This window comes from Haliaeetus albicilla, chromosome 13 (assembly GCF_947461875.1).
Source record: "Haliaeetus albicilla chromosome 13, bHalAlb1.1, whole genome shotgun sequence".
In the NCBI taxonomy this organism is placed as follows: domain Eukaryota; kingdom Metazoa; phylum Chordata; class Aves; order Accipitriformes; family Accipitridae; genus Haliaeetus; species Haliaeetus albicilla.
The window spans coordinates 22,917,165-22,929,450 of NC_091495.1; the positions used below are offsets into that span (position 1 = coordinate 22,917,165).

Below are 12,286 nucleotides of genomic sequence, written 5' to 3' on the forward strand. Positions count from 1 at the left end.
GAGGAACTCCCTTCCCCGCGGCGGGCTCTCCTCCTCCCGCAGCTGGGAGGCGGAGGCGGGGAGCGTGCAGCGAGTGGGAGCTGCCGTGTTTGGAAACAACGTGGCCGCAGCCCCATTGGGTGCTGCCTCCAAAACACGGCGAGGGGAGGGCGGTCGCTGCCGGTGGGTGGCGGGAGGAGTCGCTCCCCGGCGTTGATGGCGGGTGAGGTTACTTTACAGAAACCTTGGCTGTCTGTTAAAAGCGCCAAAGAGTGTGAAAGTTTTACAATAGTCAAGCGTCGGCCTCCCCAGGGGATGCGGTGGTATCGGAGGCTGGCGGAACACTCGGTGAGCGGATGCGGCGCGCGGCAGGAGGGTCTTCTGCTGTCGTGTGTGTTCTCCCCCCCCCCCCCCCCCCGCGCCTCCTCGGCAGGAGCTTAAGGCGTCCCGTGGGATAGCTCTGTACGGGACTGCTGCCGGTGTGGAGTTACGAGGTACCTCCAATGCCAAACGCCTTCAAAAAAGTTCCAGCTCCCCGACGCCGGTCAGAACGGATGCTGACGGTTCGCTGTCACTGAGCAGGGGATTTGGGGCTCTGCACCGCCACAAAGCCTGTGAACTGCCAAAGGGGAAACCCGCAGGCACCGGCACATCCCGGAGGGCAGGGTCGGGGGAGCGGCGGCACCCCGCTCATTGTGCGCCGCGGCCGCCAGGCGGCGCTCCCTCCCTCGGACTCCAACTCCCATCTGCCCCCGCGGAGGGAGCCCATAAAGGAGCGAGCGGGGCGCGCTGCGGGGCTTGCCGGGAGTTGTAGTTCTGAGGGGCGGGCCGCGCCGGGAGCCGTAGGCGGGCGGGACTCAGTTTCCCGTGGCGCCGCGCGGCGGTTGCTGACGCCGGGGCCGGGGCGGCGGGACTGGGGCGGGGAGCCCGGACGGGGAGCGGGCGCCGCACCGGGGCGGCGGGGCCGCGCCGGCCGCCATGGACTCACGGGTGTCGGAGCTGTTCGGGGGCTGCTGCCGGCCGGCGGGCGGCGGGGCGGGCGGGCCGTTGCGCGGGCGCGGGGGAACCGCGCCCGGCGGCGGCAGCTCGAAGGCGAAGAAGAAGAACGGGCGGAGCCGGGGGGGGAAGGCCAACAACCCGCCGTACCTGCCGCCCGAGGTGAGTTCCGCCGGCCGGGCCAGCGGCCGCCGCGTACCGTCAGCCGCGGAGGAGGCGTCCCCCGGCCCGGGCCTGGCGCCGCGGGGGCCCGCGCCGCTCCTGTCAGGGCCGGGCAGGGCCCCGGGGGCTGAAGGAGGCGGCGGGATGGCGTCCCCCCGAGCGGCTCCGTGCGACGCGGGCTTGCCGCCCCGCGGCAGCCCCGGACCCTGGCACGTTTGGTCGCGGGTCAGGCTGGAGGCAGTTTCTGGAGAGGTTCGGCCGAGGGTCCCGGCGGTGTTGGTGCAGGGTCGTGCCGGGGTTGGGCTAGCAGCCTTGCGGGCGGTCCTGCAGGCCCGGCCCCGAGAGCGGTCTGCCCTCCTGCCCCTGTCTCTTCTCCGGGGTTTGACGTGGCAGCACACAGTGCTTGTGCCCCCAGTGCCAGCGAGCTCCCTGCGTGGTCCACCAAACCCTGTCCATTGGTAGTATCTCGCTGCATGATGTCCGTCTGTGGGTGCTTTACCGTCTGGGAGCTAAATAGCTTCGGAAATAAAGCTTTGCTCAACTTGTAGTCCTGAGCACCATGTTCACATCCCTCCCAGAGCCGATCTGGTGCATCTAGGTCCCTTTCCAGCTGCCAAACTCATAGGCATTGCTCAGCAGGTTCTAGTGACTCCCTTCCCAGCTAATTCGGCAACTGTCTTACGTGGAGATGCAGACAGTACTGACAGAATGTGAGGCACTTGGCTCTTGCAGCAGGAAAAAATGGCATTGCTAGTAAGTGGGTGTGTTGGTTAGTTCAGGCAGTTGGCACCGCACTAATAGGACTGCCACTGTGGGGAGCATTATATTGCCCTGGAGTCGATTGTTTGGCCTCACTCACTGAGCTTTCTGTAAAATATGTAAGAGCCTGCACTGGGAGGGAGCAATTCCTCCCCAACGCAGGGCTGTGACTCTTGACAAGAAGGGAAAACAGCGCTTTGCTACTGTTAGATCTTCTCCACGGGCAGGATTGTCCCCTGCAGCTGCAGTTTAGTTTTTGTTCCTTTTAGCTGAAGGCTGGACAGCCCCCTGTGGTTTCAGCACAGCTTCCTGTCCCTGGCTACCCTGTGCAGTATGTGGCCCAGCAAGTCTAGGCTTGTTGCTTTTCTAGTCTCAGCTGCCTTGAAAGAGACCCACCCCCTTATTTAGGTGACAGCGCAGTATGTGAATGTGTTTTTCTTGGAGCTGGAAAGTTGATAGATGGTAAGAGAGGAAAACCTTCTGCAAGTACCCTTTTCTCACTGTATAGCTCTGCTGCCCGAGAGCTGAGCTGACAATTCAGAACTTCCTTCTGTTGGCCTTTTGCCACCATAAGCACTGCTGTGTTTAGGAGCTGAGCTAGAAGGCAAGGAGAGGGCTATTGCCTCTCCTGACATGCAAATAAGTGTCCAGAGAAAAGGAGTTGCTTAGTGTTGGCAGCCCCATTTAGTCTGCCAGAGTACTTGGCTTCCTGCAGGCTCCAGCCCTTTCTCAGTGGTCCTTAGACCAAATCAGTGGAAAAATTACTTCAATATTGGCTGTACGTTCTCTTTGGAAAGCTGGAGCCTGTTGTGTTTGTAGTGAGCTTGATGAGTACCCAGGCCTTTCTGTGACAACCCAGTCAGGCTCCTGCCCTTCCCGGAAAAGTTCTTCTGAGCAGGTTGTGTACAGACAGTCCCAATCAGCTCTGGTTCTCCAGAACTGCCAGGCCAGTGACCAGCCTGCTTTACTGCAAAGAAGCCATTAGCTTGCTGCTTTATGTCTGTAGTCCTTCTCTCTTGCAGAGAGAAGATATGCAAGGATGTGGAAGTCGTGGAGTCAATGAAAAACTAACTGAGGGAGGGAGGGTATCAGTGTGCAGGAGAGGAGGCAGCGACTTTTGTTCCCCGTCCCCTGTTTCTGTGCTCATTCAGTGGATGGAAGCTGGTGGATAGGGTGGGAGTGAGGTGCTGTGGGTGGCATTGTGGGTCATGGATGGGTGAGAGGGGAGACTTTTGATCATCTGCTGGCCTGTGCCTTTTTGAAACTGGAACTCTCTCTCTGTGACTGTTAGACTGGACCTATTCTTTACTGGCAGTTAAAAAAAGTCCCCCCAAAACAGTATTATCCCCTGTGTCCCTCTCTAGTTTTGTCCTCTGGTTTTCATCATGTGGGATGCTAACAGCAGAAACAAACCTAAAGTAAGTTCCAGTTGTGTAGGAATGAATGGCAAAAGAGGCTGTGACCTAACACAGTATATTTCTGCCACTTTCCCTCTCTCTGAAGCCATCAGCACAAGCTGCAGAGTATCTGGGCAGCTGGTGCCTATAGAAGTCCCTGCTGGCACAGCATCTAACCTTTCTGTCTTGTTTTATTCTCTGACCAGGCAGAAGATGGGAACATCGAGTACAAGGTGAGCCTTTTGAGGTTGCAGAAGGAGGTCTTCCTCCCAGAGGGTTATTTTGCTGTAAATTCACCAAAGACAGCATATGAGGACCATGTACAAGGAAGGGACAGAAAAGTAGACGCTATACTAAGGAACTATCAGTCATCTTCTGTGTCTCTGTGCCTAGCAATACCCGGTATGTGGAGCTGGAAGAATTTGATCTCAGTACTCATTTTTAGGAATCTGTTTTAAGAGATAAGACCCACTGTGTTTTTCCTGAAATCTTCCTTTTGAGACAGAGTTGCAGGTGTCCCTGATAATAATTTGTCACTTTCTTGTGGCTGTTCTGCCATTTGCACTTACTTGGTTCCTGTGTCAGAAATAGGTCTCACAGTGTGGTCTTTACCCCCACAGCAGGCAGGGTACAGATCCCTTTGGCAAGATGCAGGAAAGTTCTTCTACCATATGTATGCACCTTTGTGAAACCCTTTCTCACCTGTCCTATGGCTTCTATGCAGACACTAACATGGGCTGTGTTTTCTAGAGGTGGGTCAGAGTTGGCGGCATTGCTTCATGGTGTTGGGTTAGGGAGTTGCTGGCTTAGGCAATGGGATTTCCTCTGCATCCAGGCTGTGACTATAACTAGCCCCTCTGTTAAACAGCTGAAGCTAGTGAATCCCTCGCAATATCGCTTTGAGCACCTGGTGACACAGATGAAGTGGCGACTACAGGAAGGCCGAGGTGAGGCTGTCTATCAGATCGGCGTGGAGGACAATGGGCTGCTTGTGGGCCTCTCAGAGGAGGAGATGCGTGCCTCGCTCAAGACACTGCGCCGTATGGCAGAGAAGTACGTGTTCCCTTTCATCTGCAGGACCCGCAGGCCTAAACAGCCTCCAGTAGAGAGGCTCGGCCCCAGGAGTCCCCTGAGGAGCCGGTGGCTCCATTCTAAAAAGCACCTGTATGACTGAAATTCCCTCATCATGAGGCTCTGGAAATACAAAGGCAGTTATAGGGCTTTTGGCTGGAAGCTTGAGGCTCCCTTCCCTGCTATCCCCAGCTTTCATCCCATTCACTTTGCCAGCTGTGATTCTAGAGGCGCAAGAGCTGCTGAGTACAAGTGTATCTCACTCTTCCTTTTCATGTTTATGGCAGGGTTGGGGCTGACATTACGGTGCTGCGGGAGAGGGAGGTCGATTACGACAGTGATGTTCCAAGGAAGATAACGGAGGTGCTTGTCCGAAAGGTGCCTGACAACCAGCAGGTAGGGATCTGCAACTTGGCCGTTCTCTCCTGGTGGAGACTTAGAGGCTTCATACAAGCAGCTCCTTTTTGGGATGGGTGCCCAAACCCTAAAGGCACTTTGTCATAGATTGGCCCATAGCAGATGCTTTAAAGAGCTGCCAGAGGGAGGCTTGATGATAATGCTTTTCATCTCCAAGATTGTGGTTGAGGCAGATAGCAGTAGAGGAGATCGCCTGGATCAGAAGTGAGAAATTATTTCAATTCTATGGCAACAGTTCTGATGCAGGCCAGTGTGCAAACAAGGAAGGATTTAGAGTTCCTGCTGGAGCAAATGATCCTTTTTGTTATATCAAAGCCTGATGTGTCACATCACAACTCTAGAGAGTGTGTCGCAACTCCTAGACAGTGGTTTGCTGGAAGCAAGAGCAGAATCTGAGCAAGATTACACCACAGAGTATCCATCATGGAGGGAAGCTCTCTGAGGCACGCCTCCACTGCCATGTAGTGTTCAGTGCACACCCAGCACAGCAGTGGTTAAATTTCATAATTTCTCTGTTGTTCTTCCTGTAGTTCTTAGACCTGCGAGTAGCTGTGCTGGGGAATGTGGACTCAGGGAAGTCAACCCTGTTGGGTGTCCTAACGCAAGGAGAGCTGGACAACGGGCGGGGCAGAGCACGCCTCAACCTCTTCCGGCACCTCCATGAAATCCAGTCAGGAAGAACGTCAAGCATCAGCTTTGAGATCCTCGGCTTCAACAGCAAAGGAGAGGTGAGAGAGTGGGCTGCTGTACTCAGAAAGCTGGGGGAGAATAGAACTACCCTCCTGTTAAGACCGTGAGTGGGGCATGAGGGAAGAGAGGGGGCACAGCTCTGTGTCCCTTTAGCCGAACCCAAGTGCTGCTTGTCCGTTTGCAACAGATGTCGTTTTTTGTACCCATGGTGAATGATCTCTCCTCATTAATTCTGAGGTCAAAGTGGATAGATAAGAACTGGGTTTTCTTCACTTGCCTGCTGGGGCTCCTTCTCTCACCAAGTCCTTATGTTCCTCAGGTGGTAAACTACAGTGACTCCCGAACAGCAGAAGAGATCTGTGAGAGTTCTTCCAAAATGATCACTTTCATTGACCTGGCTGGCCACCACAAGTATCTGAAAACAACCATCTTTGGCCTCACCAGCTACTGCCCGGACTTTGCTATGCTGGTGGTTAGTGCCAATACTGGCATTGGTGAGTGTTGCTCTGCCTGCATGGATTGACAGCAGTGTGTGAAGAGAAATGGAGAATGGGGGAAGTGGGTCATTGTTAGCTGGGAATGGTTGTCAGAAAAAAGTATTAGTCTGGAAGCCTCCACTGATTTCTTGTAAGGCAGTGCCTGGGAGGGGAGCAGAGCTGGGATGCTCTTAACCAGCTGTGGACTGCATTAAACTGTACCCTGGACAGAGAGGCTTTGTTTGGAATTTGAGGCTCTGTTTGTCAGAAAAAAAAAAAAACCCAACAAAAAAACCTTCGACATATTCTTAGGGGTGCTGAATCCTGAAGCCTTGTAAAAAGGCAGCTGGAGTTCTCCCACATCTTTCCTTGACATTTTTGTGGCTGTTTTCTGGCAAACTCTAGCCCAAGAATGAAAACTACTGTATCTTTCTGAAGCAAACAGATCAGTCACAGAAACTCTTGACGGTTTTTATTTTTCTGGACTGATGTTTGGTTTCGTTTAAAAGAATTATTTTGACTTTTCGTTGCGTGATGAACTAAGTAGTTAGGGTGAAATCTCTAGAGTGGGCCTGTGGAAGAGCCAGGAGACATAGCTGTCACATAAACAAGCAACAGTGATGACTGCTACTGCACCTACACTCTCATTTGTCTCCTGCAGCAGGAACAACACGAGAGCATTTGGGCTTGGCCATGGCCCTCAAGGTCCCCTTCTTCATTGTCATCAGCAAAGTTGACTTGTGTTCGAAAGCCACTGTGGAACGGACAGTGAAGCAGCTGGAGCGAATCCTGAAGCAGCCAGGCTGCAACAAGCTCCCCCTGCTTGTGAACTCAGATGATGATGCTGTTACAGCAGCACAGCAGTTTGCACAGTCTCCCAAGTAAGGGACCTTTCCTTTCTTCTGCTGGGAGCAGGCAATTCAGACTGGGCTGCTGTGCGGAGCTGGGGAAGGGCAACCACAGGGGAGGTGACCACATCTTGAACATCTTGGCTCCTCATTGAGTTTCCTACCTTTGCATTCTCCAAGAAGGCATTTTCACCTCCCAGGCCTTTTTCTGGGCTCTGAGAGTAGAAGGTGCCCGAGGCTGCACTGGAGTTACTCCTCCATAACAAAAGTGTGGGTTGGCAGGGGATTGGTGCCTCGACCAACCATTGAGGCAGGGGTTATCACAGAGTTGTACCTAGCCCATGTGCCCTCCTGCTCTAGCCATTTATCGCTGTGGTCCCTGTCCTCTTGCTGGACTCGGTAGATTCAAAATCCCAGCCACCTTCTGCAGCTGCGCTCTGGCCTTCTGCTTATTCCTTTCTGTTTGTGTCTGACAGCATCACCCCAATCTTCACACTGTCTAGTGTTTCTGGGGAGAACCTGGATCTCTTGAAAGTCTTCCTTAATATCCTCCCTCCACTGACCAACAGTAAAGAGCAGGAAGAACTAATGCAGCAACTCACAGAGTTTCAGGTGCGTAAGGATAGTTTGTTTCCAGTTCTGGTACTGCACTCATTGCTGTGACATGACAAAATCTGGGGGATCTGGACACCATGGGGAGAGATGTGGTGAACTCCTGGACTATTAGGAGACGTGAAAGTAAAGAAAGGACTCAGTCCTTTAAAAAAGCCTGTTAGGCTGGGCTCTGTCCTAACCAAGGGATGCCCATCTCGGGGATAAGATTGTTTCTCTGGTTGCCACTTAAAAGGCAGAGGTTCCTCTAACGGGAAGGTAGTGGGAACTGGTGAAAGCTCTGAGATGGTGTCTGATGACCAGCAGAGAGCTCACCTCCCTCTGCACAAGGGTCAGGCTCCTTGGCCTCATTCTGGAGTGCTATTTCACAGCTGTCTGAGCAGCTTGTTCTTGTTGCTTTGCTGCAGGTTGATGAAATTTATACTGTGCCAGAGGTGGGGACTGTTGTGGGAGGAACTCTGTCGAGGTAAGTGAGGCCAGGCAGACAAGTGTGGGTGTGAATGGTTGCTGGACTTCCCACAAAGTTAGAGTCACCCACTGCGGAAGTGGAAGCAGTGCAAGGCTCAGTCCTGTCTGCTGCCAGATGACTGCACCAAGTGAGGGTAAAGCCCCAGAGGGTGTTGGGAGGTGCCATGAGCAGACTATTGATCATGTGGTGGCAAGCAGACAGTCTGCTTTAAAGTTGCCAGATTAGGAATGTGAGCTGTAGCATGCTGAAGGAAGGCATGCTGGGACCCAGAGGTGGCAGAGGTTAGCCATGATCTCAAGGTGTTGCTTTCTTCCTTCCTTAAGCAGAGAGAGGAAATGTAGAGGACAAGTCCTCTGATCCCAGCAGTGGTTAACTGCATGCGACCCCATGAGAAGGCAGCTGTCCCTCAGTGTTCGGGAGTGATCAGAACAGTTTGGCTACCAGTGCATCCACGCAGAATGGGTGTCAACTGCAGTCTCTCCAGCAGAAACAATGCAGTGTGGCAGAGCACTGGGGACAGAATGGCCCCTGTCTGTACCTGGTATTCTTTTAGGGGTGATAGTGTGGCTTTCACTCCTACTGTAGGAAATCCCTGTTCCTACCAGCTTTGCCTCCCTGTTAGTTGGTCCTGGGTAGGAGTCCAAGGACACTCACGTCCTTGGCCTTGGGGAGTTTGTTTAGGTTGATCTTGGAGGGTGAAATTTCTTTGTTCTCTCCTGATGAACTCTGTCCTGCTCTTCTGCCCTGGGCAGTGGGATCTGCCGAGAAGGGGAAAACCTGGTGGTCGGTCCCACTGATGACGGGAAGTTCCTCCGGCTGAAAGTGTGCAGTATCCAACGCAACCGCTCTGCCTGCCGCGTACTGCGGGCTGGGCAGGCAGCCACGCTGGCCCTCGGACCCTTCGACCGCTCCCTGCTGCGCAAGGTGAGTCCTGCTGTTGCCAGGTTGATCACTGGTCCAGTGAGCAGGACTGAGGCTTCCCTGGAGATCCCCCATTGGTAGGGTGGGAATGAAGTAGGGATGTTTACAGGCAACTTGCTGGAAGGGGAGAAGACGGCCAGGCTATGAAGTAGGATGACTACAAGGCTGAGAATGGGATGCAAGCCCAGTCGGAGAGTGGAGATGTGTTTGTGATTTTGGTGGCTGTTCAGAAGCAAGGGGACTGGCCCTAACTGGTCTGAGCTTTGGGTTGTTGTGCAGGGCATGGTCATGGTGAGCCCAGAAATGAACCCCACCATCTGCTCAGTATTTGAAGCCGAGATCGTGCTGTTGTTCCATGCCACGACTTTCCGGAAGGGCTTTCAGGTGACGGTGCACGTGGGGAATGTGCGACAGACTGCTATTGTAGAGAAGATCCATGGAAAGGTAGGCATGGGAGGGAAGGGGAGGAAGATGGACCTCCCTGTGGGGTTTGCTGGGATTCCACCATGTCCTCTGGTAAAGCTAGGGCCTACTGGTATCTTGAGTAGCTGAGTGCCTTCCTAGGAGCACACTCCATCCCTTTATCCTGCCCATTTGGTTGCTTTTCCTCCCAACATGTTAAAGAATTCCCTCCTCACGAAACAAGCTGCGTGATGGACTACAGCAAGACTGTGAAGGGAGGTGAACTCTCCATTCTCCAGAGCCTGTGTCTTCCTGTCTCGCCTTATGCATACAATAATGGGAAGGGCTCAAGCCATGCAGTCTGAGGGAGGCAACCTGCTCATTTGCCTCAACTTCTTAGCATCCACATGCACCTCTCGGGCATGCATTGGTATGGTAGCTGGGTCTAAGCTCTCCCCTTTTTCTTTTCAGGACAAGCTGCGGACAGGAGAGAAGGCAGTCGTCTGTTTCAGGTTCATCAAGCATCCTGAATACTTGAAGATCGGAGCCAAGCTGCTTTTCCGTGAAGGAGTCACCAAAGGCATTGGGCATGTCACTGACCTCCAAGCCATCATCACCAAAGAAAACGGCCTGGAGGAGTCCCTGGGGCCTGGACAGCTGAGCTTCTGACTACCACTAAGTCAGAGAGATCTCCACTCACCACCACCTGGGGAAAAGGATGGAAGCTTCTGTGGCTCTCTGAGTGATGCCTGGAGCTGCTGCTGTCCCATTCTAGCATGGGTGTCCCTCCTCCGCACTGTGAGATGGAGCCTCGGAGAGCTTCTCGCATTCAGTGCCGTACATGGGGCAAGTTAAGCATGTTCTCCACATTGCCTGCAGCTTTTGTTACCCTGTCCTCCTTCAGAATAGATCAGAGGCACCTGCAGACCTGGGCAGGCAAGTTCTGGCTTTGTTTACTGTTAGAAAATTACTGGTTGGGAGGAGGAGAACCCTTGAAGACTAGCAGTGAAGGGATGTTTTTCCATCCCTCACACAAGATCTGGTCCCATTTCTGCTCTCTGAGCACTAGGTTGATAACAGTCCTCTCGAGTCATCCTGCAGCACATCCCTCTGGGCAGGGGATGGAAGAGGCCCTGCTACCCACAGCAAGGACTTGGTTGAACTTCTCAAAACACATTCAGGACACTTTTTAACCGTTTTAATCTTGGTTAGCTTTAATCTGCTGTGTGTCCATTTGTGTGTTGGTTTTGCATTACTCCAATCTGAGTGTCTTACTGTTGGACAAGTGTCCTGTTCCCCACTCACATGTACACACCTTCAGCATCCCGCTTTCCGACTCCCGGGAAGCTGTGGCTGCTCCGAGTGGCACAGCTTCCCGATGTAATGGTGTGAAGGCAAGGCAGAGTTGGCATTTGCATCTGTTCCTTGCAGCAGCTGGGCAGGAGGCCATTCTGTGGAGCAGAGTGGGGCCTGGGCCTGTGCTGGCACGTGCAGGTTGTTTCTGTGGATGTTCAGCTGCAGGTGTCACCTGCATGTCTGCAGCAGTGGTTTGCAGTGGGCTACCTGGTGTGGCTATTCCAGGGCCTGGCCCAGCTTACTCCTCATATGCTTGCCTTAATGTGTGAGGAGGACAGGCTGTGTTACTAACACAGAACCAGGTGACTTCTATTGTTTAGATGTGATTTGACAGTAGTGTGATTTGATTTCTGTTTCTCCTCAAGAAAGACTTCTTTTCTTTCCCTTGCCACTGGGGTTTGTTGTCAGAGGAAAGTTGGTGCTGCCAGCAAGGACTCTGTGCACAAGAGTGGAGCACATTTGTCCCCCACTCGCTGTTGTGCAGCTCCCCTGTGTGACTGTTACTCTGGGCCACTCGTAGCTTGGAGGGTGCAGCAGGGGCTGTATAGCTGTACATAGGCTTTTGATTTTCTTGTTGACTGTTAGACCAAATGTGTCAGCTGTGAGCAACAGGCCTTCAGCCAGCCCTGTCACATGGCATGGTGGCCTGCCAGCCCTGACTGAAGGGAATGGCGAGAGCCTGTGATGGCACTTGGACACCCCAACAGCCCTTCTACCATCCTGAGAGCAAGTTCTGCTTCTGGGCTGCTGGCACAGGCAGTGCCTGTGGGGCTGAGCAGCCCATGCTGATCTGTAGATGTCGCAAAGCAGCGCTCTCCACTGGGCTGGGCTCTAACAGATGGGGAGGTGGCAGCTGCACCCTGCAAAGAGCATGCTGAGGTGTGTGGAAGCCGGTGGAATGGTAGTATACATGGAGGGATTCAGAGGCAGCTCAGTAGTGATGGGAGTGACCTGTTCCTTGGGGGGAGCACTGACCCAGGTGAAAACTCTGCTTCTTTCCCATCAGCCCAGCAGTATGACAGGAATTGCTGGCTCAAGGTCTCTGCTCAAGCAGAATCCCTCTTTCTTCCCATCCTGGCAGTGCTCTGGTGTTACAGTGACATGGTCTTTCACCCATGCCTGCAAGGAAAGGCCCCAGCTGCCAGCAGGCTCTTCCCTTTGGTGCTAGTGGGTCACAAAGAAAGCTGCCTGGGGGGCTGTACCCCAGCTGTTTGCAGCAGCCCTGGTGTTTTCTGCCCCAAAGCAGGCATGGGGTGCTGTGACCTCCTCTGAAGTAGCTGATGGCTAGTCTCACCTTATCCCTGCCATCTGTGGCATGACTGTTCTTGGTGCCATGCTCTTCATAATTGCTGTTTTGTTGTCTTGAATTTTTCTAATGCTGGGGGTTGTCCCTGTTCCCCAAGCATCTATATATAAATGTACAGAATAAAGATGTTTTATTGAGCTTGCTGGCTGAGTTGTACAATAAGTGAGGGTGGAGCTGGGCTCTTGCCGTGCTGCCCTTGGAGCTGGGTCACGGTTAGAGATGGCTGCCCTTCACCCCTTCCTAAGCTTCCTGCATTCAGACCTATAAATACCATCCTGTGGCATGGAAGGAATGCACGCACACTGCTGTTTACAACCGTGCTCTCCTGGCTTATCTGAGCAAGCCTGGGTGTGCAGCCTGGGGTGACAGGCAGCCACGTCACTCTGAGCACAGCACTTCGGGCTGTTGTGGGTGGAACAAGCTGT

The 12,286-nt window shown here is 53.5% G+C and overlaps 1 protein-coding gene across 3 annotated transcripts; it reads left to right on the top strand.

Annotated features, from left to right (window-relative positions):
* The first annotated feature begins 32 nt into the window (after window positions 1-32).
* Window positions 33-11,998, top strand: GTPBP2 (GTP binding protein 2). 3 transcript variants are annotated; one of them, XM_069800432.1, is made up of 12 exons: window positions 33-327; window positions 3,500-3,526; window positions 4,162-4,346; window positions 4,652-4,760; window positions 5,312-5,509; window positions 5,791-5,965; window positions 6,609-6,828; window positions 7,272-7,407; window positions 7,815-7,873; window positions 8,629-8,800; window positions 9,077-9,241; window positions 9,671-11,998. In XM_069800432.1, exons 1-12 carry the CDS (start codon window positions 196-198, stop codon window positions 9,866-9,868), a joined length of 1,776 nt encoding a protein of 591 aa, XP_069656533.1. In that variant the 5' UTR covers window positions 33-195; the 3' UTR covers window positions 9,869-11,998. The 3 variants fall into 3 exon arrangements, with proteins under 3 accessions (XP_069656533.1, XP_069656532.1, XP_069656531.1); XM_069800430.1 differs by lacking the exon at window positions 33-327 and adding an exon at window positions 921-1,137; XM_069800431.1 differs by lacking the exons at window positions 33-327; window positions 3,500-3,526 and adding an exon at window positions 920-1,137.
* Window positions 11,999-12,286: the final 288 nt, after the last annotated feature.

Bases quoted from the DNA above. Each gene is read 5' to 3' on its own strand.
- GTPBP2 (XM_069800430.1), top strand. From the start codon at position 958: ATGGACTCACGGGTGTCGGAGCTGTTCGGGGGCTGCTGCCGGCCGGCG. The intron at 1,138-3,499 runs GTGAGTTCCGCC...TTCTCTGACCAG, and splicing joins CGCCGTACCTGCCGCCCGAG to GCAGAAGATGGGAACATCGA. The intron at 7,408-7,814 runs GTGCGTAAGGAT...GCTTTGCTGCAG, and splicing joins AGCAACTCACAGAGTTTCAG to GTTGATGAAATTTATACTGT.